This window comes from Mixophyes fleayi, chromosome 9 (assembly GCF_038048845.1).
Source record: "Mixophyes fleayi isolate aMixFle1 chromosome 9, aMixFle1.hap1, whole genome shotgun sequence".
Classification (NCBI taxonomy): Eukaryota; Metazoa; Chordata; class Amphibia; order Anura; family Limnodynastidae; genus Mixophyes; species Mixophyes fleayi.
The window spans coordinates 113,315,804-113,327,049 of NC_134410.1; the positions used below are offsets into that span (position 1 = coordinate 113,315,804).

The 11,246-nt window shown below is 41.2% G+C and overlaps 1 protein-coding gene across 1 annotated transcript in view; it reads right to left on the bottom strand.

The window, feature by feature from the left end:
- Positions 1 to 10,525, bottom strand: part of GPKOW (G-patch domain and KOW motifs) — a 28,832-nt gene extending 18,307 nt beyond the window's left edge. Inside the window, exon 1 of the mRNA XM_075184991.1 lies at positions 10,327 to 10,525. Within this exon, the coding sequence (XP_075041092.1) occupies positions 10,327 to 10,475 (149 nt within the window). The 5' untranslated portion in view covers positions 10,476 to 10,525. The remainder of the gene's footprint in view (positions 1 to 10,326) is intronic.
- Positions 10,526 to 11,246: the final 721 nt, after the last annotated feature.

An 11,246-nucleotide genomic window follows, 5' to 3' on the forward strand; every position in this document is an offset into this window, starting at 1 on the left:
TGAAGCCAATTAGCAAATTGTAATTTCTTTTTACACAGACCAGGCGTTTATTGTTTGGATTAACCCTTGAACATGTCACATTGGCTCAAGTGAGTGCTGTATGTGACCCAGACTTGTTATATATATATATATATATATATATATATATATATATATATATATATATATATATGATTTAAATAGACTTTAGAGGCATGTTTTCCTTGTCAATAGCGTGGTTTAATGCTCCTGCTTGTAGTGTAGCACTAAAAAACGGTGGCCGCGTACCTCCATTTGTGGGTCCTTGTGATGTAACGGACAGCTAACGGGGCCAGGGACCATTCCTAAACCCGCTCAAGTCAGAAAACATCAATTAAAACCTAATCTTTACAAGCACACACTAAAAACTGTGTGCAAGTGCAGAACCTCCCACTGGTTCTTCATTTACTGCTTCATGAGACAGACGTTGATTAAAATCAATAAGATAACTGGTATAAAGTTAACACACTTTTCTGACTCACTTCATAACTGATTGGCTTAAAAGGAAGCGACTCGGTTAGAACTACTACAGTCACATTGTACTTAAGTTACATCAAAACACGTTTAAAAGAGCACTAATAAATGCTATATGGTAAAACAGATACAGTATATTATACATAGTTGAGAGTGTATCTGTGTTTAATAAATTGCACACTGTATTAATGGTAAACTGCTGGCACACCTAACAGTCATGTGGTTTAGGATGTGTAATCTTTAATAAAATACACAGAAATAATGGAGCAATTCACTACAGACAATTGCCTCAGTTATCTCCAGATAACCTCCAGTCCCTCTACCCCAGGGCTGTTTTCCAGGCGTTTTACTAAAGCTGTGTACACACTACACAGTTTTCATCCAATCATCATCATCACCATTTATTTATATAGCGCCACTAATTCCGCAGCGCTGTGCAGAGAACTCACTCACATCAATAATCGGCTCAAACAGCCGACATACGACCGCTCGTTCAAAAGTCGGGTCAGTGTGTGCAGTGACACGATGGTCGAAAGGCTGCCCAAATGGACGATTGTCGCCTCATTTGGTTGGTCGTACCGTTTAATATTTTCGGTCCAATCTCGTTTCCGCTGTGTAGTGTGTATAAACTTCCGACCGATCCACAACAGTGAGTACGAAATTACAGTCATTGCTTACGACAACATGGCTGTAAAAAGTCGCTAAAGGGACGTCCGCTCTTCCCTTTATCGTCCTAAACAAGGCTAGTGTGTATGCAGTCCATGGACCGAGCGATCGGATCATCGATCGCATGTAAAATTGCTCGGCATAAAAAGTTGGTCGAAATTTCTGTAGTGTGTACCCAGCTTAAGAAACGGATTTTGGCAGGAGGTTTGTTTTTTTTCTTCTTCTTCTTACATCTGAGGTTATAAGTTTAAAATCACTCATATCTTAGTAAAGTACCTAAAGCAATATATAATAACCTGTGGCAGGGTCATTGCTGTTCTAAAACAAAGGAGAGGGGTCAGAGAGATTTTAAAAAGGACCGGTCACCAAGGCAGCCAATTTGTGGCCTTTAATATTTATAAAAGGGGGTGAAGGATCAAGGCACCATTGTTGTGAATTGGAGGGAGAAAATATTCAACTGTGACACATATGTACATCAGGGAGGACAGTAATAAAAAGTCATGGACATTAAAATTAGTAGTAGAAGATCCACAACAAGCCATCAGCGAGTCCTGAGATGTATGGAGTTTACACCAGAGCATATATTGAAACATACAGAACAAGATACAGGAACAAGGCACGTCAAGGAGAAGTACTGCAGCTATGTGAAGTTATGATGTATGTACATAGTAAGCACCAACAGATATACACACCTGGACTCCAGATCTAAAAGATCTTAATATGTATAGTTTGGAGCAGAGAAAAAGGGGACATGGTAGAAACTTTCACATATATCAAGGGTTTAACAAGGTGCAGGAGAGAAACATTCTACAAGGGAAGAGAAGTATTAGAACACGAGGACATGTACCGACACTGGAGGGAAGTAGGTTCAGAGGAAATGTGAGGAAAAAAATTACCTCACAGAAAGGGTAGTGGATAAATGGAACAGCCTCCCATCAGAGGTGGTAGAGGATAACACAGTAGAGTAATTTAAACATGCTTGGGATAGACATAAGAATATCCTTACACAGAACTAAGGATCGAATAGGGTTTGAGGTTACCATAGGTTAAAAAGTGGGCAGACTAGATGGCCAAGAGCTTCTTATCTGTCGCCAAATTCTATGTTTCTATGGCAAGACAGTGACAATTACCTCAGGAGTTCCATACACAAATATAAATCCTTGAAAATTATTATATATATATATATATAAAAGATGAGTAAAGTAAAATATTGAAGGTGACACACAGCCTTGAACATAGAAAAAGGAACGTCAGCCTGAAAATAAATTAATAAAGATACGAGTTTGATATATAGCCAAGTAATGGGAACACAAACACATTGTACATGTATCATACGCAACATGGAAGCCGCATGGCTATAGAACAGTATCAAAGTACATATCTAAACCTCTACTCTGAGAGGCCACTAATCCAGTACAGCAAGGGATGTAGCGTGGAAATAGTATGTCAATATGTACATCCATATATGTGAGGTATAAATAGTGTCTTGGGTGTCTATACAAGGTACCTGAAGGTCTATGCATCCGGAATTAATGCTTTGCACCTCAATTTGAAAGGTTGTCAAAATTACAGATATCCCAAATGAGCCTGCAAAGACAGATCCATAAAACCAAACAGGCACACGGAGCTCTTACAGTACTGTATAGGCTTATTCTAGGAAGGAATACATCCATCCCCATTACTTCCGATACATTGATTATTTATTGGCATCATTTGTTTTTTCTGGGCTCACTGATCGTTTTAGCTCTTTGGACTCTCCGGTATTGTTCACACGTCATACTAATGCTCTGCGGAGGAAAATGACTTGACCTATTGTCTTTATCTATTGTACCACCAGCACTCTGACCCTAATGTATCACAGGAAATCTACAGACCAGAATGTGTTTTTACACAGGATGAGTTCCACCCAGCACATGCCTGTGGTCAAATGCACCATTACTTGTAATAACTCAGGGGAGATCAACATGGATATTCAATTGTGCAAAGTTTGTCATAGGTTCAAAGCTTGAGGTGGAAATTGTGTTAATTTGTCTGTGCAATCTCTCGAATACTTTCATCCAGATCACTTGTGCTGTTCACATGGCCACACCCCACTTCTGGCACCATACCTAGATTTAGGTTTCACTTTAAATATCGGAATCTCTCCAAGTTTTCCCAACCACTGGGATAACAGATCCGAAAGGCTTTTTCTACAAAACAAACTCAGGATTTTGCTCAGTCCAAACTCCCCAGTGCATTGCTAGATAAGTGCCAACTCCCCTTGGTCACCACCTAGTAGGAATGCTCAGTCTGGCTGTATAACAGATTTGTTACTAGTGAAACGCTGAACGCCCAAGCTATATGCATTCACCCTCTTATTTGCAGTTTAGGTTCACCGGAACAAGACTATTTTCTGATGAACCTGTCATAAAACACATTGATCAGCAAAGTAAACAAATTAATTCTTAATGCTACGTGACAAGACCATAAACTCATTCATCCTTGGAGCAGGGACTGTGAATGGAATCTGTCGCAACAAGATTCCAGATGGATTTACAATCTGCCAAGTTCTTGGACTGAATGAAAAGCATAATTATGCACGCGGTCTGTTAATAACATTATGTATTAATACATATTGATGGATTTTTGTAAGCTTCAGTTTACACTTATTTTGGGTCATACAAGTTCTGCCCTGTGCTGTAGGTTGTGGGCTTTGGTTTTTCAAGTATCAAGAATAGAATTGCGAATAGCTTAAAATTTCTTCCAACACCCAAGTATATGATCCGTACACAGGAGTGCCCTCTAATTACCTCAAACACCAAGGCCCTCCGTGTTTCACCTGTAGGTGGTACCACAGATCATCATCATCATTTATTTATATAGCGCCACTGATTCCACAACGCTGTACAGAGAACTCACAATCTAAATTCCCATAACATACAGACGGACTAGGGTTAGCAGCTAATTAACAGACAGACTAGGGTCAATTATGATAGCAGCTTATTAACCTACCAGTATGTTTTTGGAGTGTGGGAGGAAACCGGAGCACCCAGAGGAAACCCACGCATACACGGGGAGAACATACAAACTCCTCACAGATAAGGTCATGGTCAGGAATTGAACTCATGACCCCAGTGCTGCAGGCAGAAGTGCTAACCACTAGGCCACCATACTGCCCTCGCTTCTTTGCCCTTGCACCTTTGCTTGCTATTGGCCTCTTTGTCCAGTGAACTGAACTACCCTTTGCATCCAACATTACTAAATAATAAAACATATACAATATTAGTCAGGTATTTTTAAAATATTTAAATGCATAAGAAGTGCCTTAGTATTAATTTATTCTGATTAGGAGGCACTTAATAAATGTACAAACATTAGAGCACACTTAGCATACACAAACAAACGTACATTAGAGGTTACTAATTAAACCTTTACCCTCACACGGGCCTGTATGACAAAGAAAAACCCTTGTGGAAAACGGACGTAGTGAAAGGGACCTTTGTCTGGTGCATATAAAGTATACAAAGCTACTATATGATGCATGGTATGTATTTACAGGAAAGCAGCCAGTGGTTGGAATGTACAGAAAAGGCCAGATTGTGTACCTATTGATGTTCAGCAATAGGGGTTTCATTTATAAAACCATGTTCTGAAAATAGCTTCTTCGCACCCCTCTAAAAACTCCCCTCCTGAACATGCAAATCCATGAGCAGAAAACTGCATCAGATCCCCATCATGTATATGGTGTGATTATACAAAACAACACGGTATACTTGCCATGGAAACACAGAATGAAAGCCAAATATGCAAAAAAAAAAAAAGTGAGGTCAGGCCTAGTTTCCTGTTATAATTGGTGGTAATAAGTTTAGTGTCATAGGCCGGCGGCAAGTACCCTAAAAATAAACAGACACAGAGGTGGAACAAGTGTAAATCGCGATTGTGTCATTTCTGGAAAGTGCCTACTGGTTACATTAAAGGCAGCATCTGTAAACACTGGTCACACATACAAGTCAGATCATGAATCCATAGCCTGCAGCGTGTATAGCGCAGCTTCAAGGAGAAACGTCTTTTTCCAAAACTACTTACATTGAGAAGAGGAAACGTCAACATTTTCCATCACTGAGTAACTGCTGACAATAGTTTCTTAATCTTTAAAGAGATCCATCATTTTTATTTTTTAAACAGATGAGCATTTTTCTGATTCATTATTCCTTGCACTCCCACCTTACCAGCACCCAGGGCCGGATTAAGGGAATGGAGGCCCCCAATGTGAGACGCCCGCCGCCCCCCGTGAGGCCCCCCCAAGCACTTACCTGTCAGTGCAGTCCTCCTTCCGCGGCGCGCTGTAAGCTCCTTACTGAAGAGATCTCGCGAGAGTTTGTGAACTCTCGCGAGATCTCCTCAGTAAGCGGATTACTGAGCGGCGCCGCGGACGGAGAACTGCACTGACAGTGCTCAGCAGCATTGATCGGGATGGGGGCGCCCCCGCCCCCGGACCGATCAATAATGCTGCTGAGGACTTTGAAGGGCCCCCTGGATGCCCGAGGCCCCTGGGCTATAGCCCAGTTAGCCCTAGGGTTAATCCGGCCCTGCCAGCACCATAACAGCCCAATACCATTACATTTCCTCTTCCGTGCTTGACAAACACCTCAACTGACCGTAGGACATCATCTCGATGTTGGCTGTGCACATTGCCGGCCAATAAGGAACGGGGATTTCTGTACATTTTCCCTTGCATCACTATGGGACATGAGGGAAAATGAGCGAAGTGTTTAGTAAAAATGCCAACGCAATGCGTCTCTATGGACTGTTCAGAGAAACATTGCGTCACCTCGCAGCTAAATTAACTCCCCACTTAAGACTTGTATGTCCATGCAGAACGGTGGCTCAGTGGTTAGCACTTCTCCCTCACAGCACTGGGGTCATGAGTTCGATTCCTGACCATGACCTTATCTGTGTGGAGTTTGTATGTTCTCCCCGTGTTTGCGTGGGTTTCCTCCGGGTGCTCCGGTTTCCTCCCACACTCCAAAAACATACTGGTAGGTTAATTGGCTACTATCAAATTGACCCTAGTGTGTGTGTGTGTGTGTGTGTTAGGGAATTTAGGCAGTAAACCCCAATGGCGCAGGGACTGATGTGAGTGAGTTCTCTGTACAGCGCTGTGGAATTAGTGACACTATATAAATAAATCGTGATGATGAGTTGTGCAGTGGGGACCTTCCACTATTAATCTGGGAGGGTTGCTGTCTCCCGTAAACAGCTGCTTAGATCATTTAATGCACAGGTGAGAGGGCATTTAGGGAATTGAGATCACAACATGGTAACACTGGACTAGTTTCAATAAAATGTTTTGCAAGGGATCTACAAAATTGTAGAATTTTACAAGGGCAAAGCGCTAAGAAACTAGGAAGCTTATAAACAGAGAAGTACTATGTTGTAAATAAGAGCACACAAGTACATAGATAGCTATTGCAACAAAATTGCTAGGAATAAGTGGCAACTACACTGGTTAAACAAAAAAGATTTGATGTAATAAGGGTGGAGGGGGTTTAAATTGTTTAAACAAGGAACTAAAAATGAATTAAGTAAATATCATGAATGCCTCAGATATGTAAAAAGGAAATCAAGTTAGCAAAGATTGAAGCAGAGAAACAAATTGTAGAACTTGCAAATAAAATCACAGGAAGTATTTTTAAGTACATAAAAAGCAAAAGCAAAAACAAAACACATTTGGCCACTAAATAAAAACGTAGGAAAAATAATTGTAAAAGATAAACAAAAAGTATTATTCATGAAGGAGGAAAAAAGTACCAGGGAATAGGTTGTGCGGCAATAGTTTATGCACACCATTAAATGTAACCTGCCTAGCACAGGAAGAGGCGCAGTTATGCCCAAACAAAAATAGGACAATTAAAGCACCTGGCATTCACCCATGTGTGCTAAAGGAACTAAGTTCAGTGACTGAGACACCACCATTTCTTCAATTTATGAACTTCCTGATAATCGAAAAGCAGATGTGGTACCAATTTTAAAAAGTGTACAAAACTGGGTCCAGGAAATCCTAGATCTTGAGTATGACTTTATTTGAAATTATACAATTCTGCAATAGCGTCAGCATAGTTGCATACAGAACCGCTCATACCTCTCAAATATGATTAGTTTTCACTATGTGGCAAATTTAAAACTGAACCTTAACAGTACAATTTATGTGACTTATTTGGATCTTTCAAAAGTGTTTGTCACTGTTCTACATAACACTCTGGAACGTAGGATGAGAATACTAGGTCTAGGGTAAAGAGATAAACAAAGATATACAACAAAAGGTAGTTATAAATGGGTCAAAGTGACCAGAGGTGTACCACAGTGATCAGTATACGGCTCTGTAATTTTCAATCTTTTTTATTAATGAACTTGGCCTAGAAAATGTAACAATGGTTGAAGTTGATGGACACGTGTCTAGCGGACATATATATACCTATACTTATGTGGTCAATTCCAGCTGAAAGAATTTCCCATACATTAAGGAATATGTGGCTGAGCCATAAACCATATCTGACTGGTGGTCTAAGGCTGGGTACACACGACAGGGTTTTCAGCTGATTATCTGGCCAATCACACAATAAACAACCGTTCAGCCCAATATCACATTAGTGTGTACGCTCCAACGATTAACAATTATTGTTCCAAAATTACTAATTCGCTCATTCGGCCTCCAACACCACCTATTCGCTGATGACACAGAAATTTATATCTATTCCCCCTGACCTCTCTCCCTCCCAAAGTTACCTAAAGTTCAACCATGTCCAAAACATCTTCCCTCCAGTCAGAGTCACCACCAGCCCTCAATTCTCCCTCACTGTCAATAACACCACAATTTCCTGAGTCTCCCAAGCCCGGTGCCTTGGTGTCACACTTGACTCCACCCTCTGCTTTATTCCTCACATCCAGACTCTCTCCCAGTCCTGTTGACTCCACCTTAAAAACACTGCCAGAATACGCCCTATTCTTACTCAACATGCTGCCAAAACTCTTATCCATTCTCTCATCATCTCCCATCTCGACTATTGCAACCTCCTGCTATCTGGCATTAAAGGCACCCAAATGTCCACACTTCAATCCATCCTAAAAGCTGTTGCAAGACTGATCTTCCTCTCTCACTGCTCCACATCTGCTGCACCACTTGGCAAATTCCTACACTGGCCCTTGTCACCCAGAATCAAATTCAAATTACTCATCCCTACATACAAAGCCCTCAACAACACCCCTGCATACAGCTCAAATCTCATATCAAAATACTATCCCTCCCTCTTAGATTTACCTCCGACCTGCGTCTTGTTTCGTCTCTGGTAACCACCTTTTACTCCCGCCTACAAGACTTCTCCCGTGCTGCTCCCCACTTATGGAATTCCCTACCACGCACAGACTTTCCCAAAGCCTTCAAATATTTAGATGTGCTTTAAAAATGCATCTTTTTTTTTTTTTTTTTTTTAAGAGGTGACCTTATCCCTGATAATACTATGCACACTAATGCACCCTCACAATCTCTACTCCGAGCCACATTCGCTCCTCTTGTTTCAGCTGTGCCCTCTTCCACTTAGAATGTAAGCTCTCTATTGAGCAGGGTCCTTCATACCACTTTGTTTTCATGTTTGCGTTTATTTTGTCTACCTTGTATGTCCCTGTTTTATGTATGTACTACAATAATAATAATAATAATAATAATAATGCGTGTACACAAGAATCGGCATGCTGATCGGAACTTCTTTTTTTTTTTTTCAGGCATTGGCAAAATCATTAAAGATGTCGCATCAGGAGAGATGACCCCAGGCATCTCTGGATAAACAACCCAAGCTAAGTGACAAGACAAAGATATTACCATACAATAACTCCTTGTATTATCACATTGTTATTTTGGATGTTTTACATTTGTAAACATGATTAAATAAAACAATGTTTTAAAAACAATAACTCCTTGTTTAGTGGCATACAGTGTTTTCACGTGTTAAACAACTCATATCTTTATGAGGGATCAGGGCTACATTGATATACTAACTCTCTGACTAGGCCATAATCATAACAACAGGTACCACCAAGGTGGCAAATTGTCCCAAGACTAGATTCCACTATGACAGGGTAACCGCACACTGTGGGTTTCCTTGTTAATGGTGGGAACTAACCCAGACTGTGAAGCCTGGGGCTGGTTTCCTCTATAGCAGAGGGATCTCTCGCTCAGCGTCACCCTGTTTTAGTGGGAACCGGTCCAGGGTATGTATTGCCGGTTGTCTGTATAACCAAGCATCACGCATACCTCCCAACTTTTGATGTTGGGTAATGGGGACAATGCGTGCGCACACAAAAAGGTGGCACGACCATGCGGTACAGGGGTGTGACCATGTCATGTTGGGACATCTGAATGGGGTGTCCAGTGCTAGGCTGTGCCCAGTCAAAGCTGTTCACTGCGTCACAAACTTTCCCACTTAACACACTACAGAAATTTCAACCAACTTTTTATGCCGAGCGATTTTACATGCGACCGATGGTCCGATCGCTCGGTCCATGGACTGCATACACACTAGCCTTGTTTAGGACGATAAAGGGAAGAGCGGACGTCCCTTTAGCGACTTTTTACAGCCATGTTGTCGTGAACAATGACTGTAATTTCGTACTCACTGTTGTGGATCGGTCGGAAGTTTATACACACTGCACAGCGGAAACGAGATTGGAACGAAAATATTAAACGGTGCGACCAACCAAATGAGGCGACAATCATCCATTTGGGCAGACTTTCGACCATCGTTGCCACTGCACACACTGACCCGACTTTTGAACGAGCGGTCGTATGTCGGCTGTTTGAGCCGATTATTGGACGAAAACAGTGTAGTGTGTACCCAGCTTAATTCGGGACAGTTGGGAGGTACTGATCATGGCATAACTAACCATACATGGAAAAAGCTAGCTAGTGACAATATTTAAAACCAAAATATATCACACACTAGTTGCAGAGGATAAAATCTACACTACACAACACTGGATGAGGATATATTTTTACACTGCTGGAATGTAGTTCTATTACTACGCATTGTAATACTATGCACCCTTTCCTACTCCCCATCAATGTATGTTATACACATCTAACCAAGACATGCAGTGCTGTGTGGCTGTATACAGAGGTAATGGACCCCAGCTCACCTGAGCAGCTCCTTCCCTTCTGCTCCCAGCAGATACTCCTTCTTCTCCCCATCCCCGATCTCCTTATTCCCGGGCACCAGCAGCTTCTGCCTGGAGGTTCGGCTGAACCCAAATGATATAGGTGCCTGTGATGACCCGGGGGCCGCCATTGTTTCCAGCTTCCAGGGGGAGACAGACGCCGGTCAGCCGCAAGGCATGCTGGGAGGTGACGTGGGGCATGATGGGAACTGTAGTTTTTTAGCCGAAGTTTGTGAATGAACATGTGGGGCCATAGATCAAATATCCGCTCAGTTGTTATTGTGGATAAAGATTCGCAGGAATTATTTTAATTTGAAACACTATTATGTGTGTTTTGCAGTATACTGTTGTTTATGATGGACGTTGTGTATTATATGTAACCTGTGGTGGAACTACAAGTTGCAGCAGTATGCCAGTCACTGCTGGATAGCCACAGGTTGCCTAAGTGTACAATGATATATATATATATATATATATATATATATATATATATATATATATATAAATATATATATATATATATATATATATATATATATATATATAAATAAATATAATATATATATTATTTTTTTTCAGAGCCCAGGGAGAAGGAAAACTGCTGCCCCCTCTAGCCCTCAATTTTGACCAAATGAACCTAAAATATTGATAAATTGTGGCCATCTTTAACGTTGCGCCCAGGGCAGTCATCCCTTGCGCACAGCCCTAGTCACGGCCCTGCATATTTTTCTTTTTTTATTCCTGTAAAAAACAATTTGGATGTATGAACTTGTTTTGATATAGAAAATATGTATGACACAGCAAACCATGCGATATATTTACTAAACTGCGGGTTTGGAAAAGTGGAGATGTTGCCTGTAGCAACCAATCAGATTCTAGTTATCATTTTGTAGAATGTACCA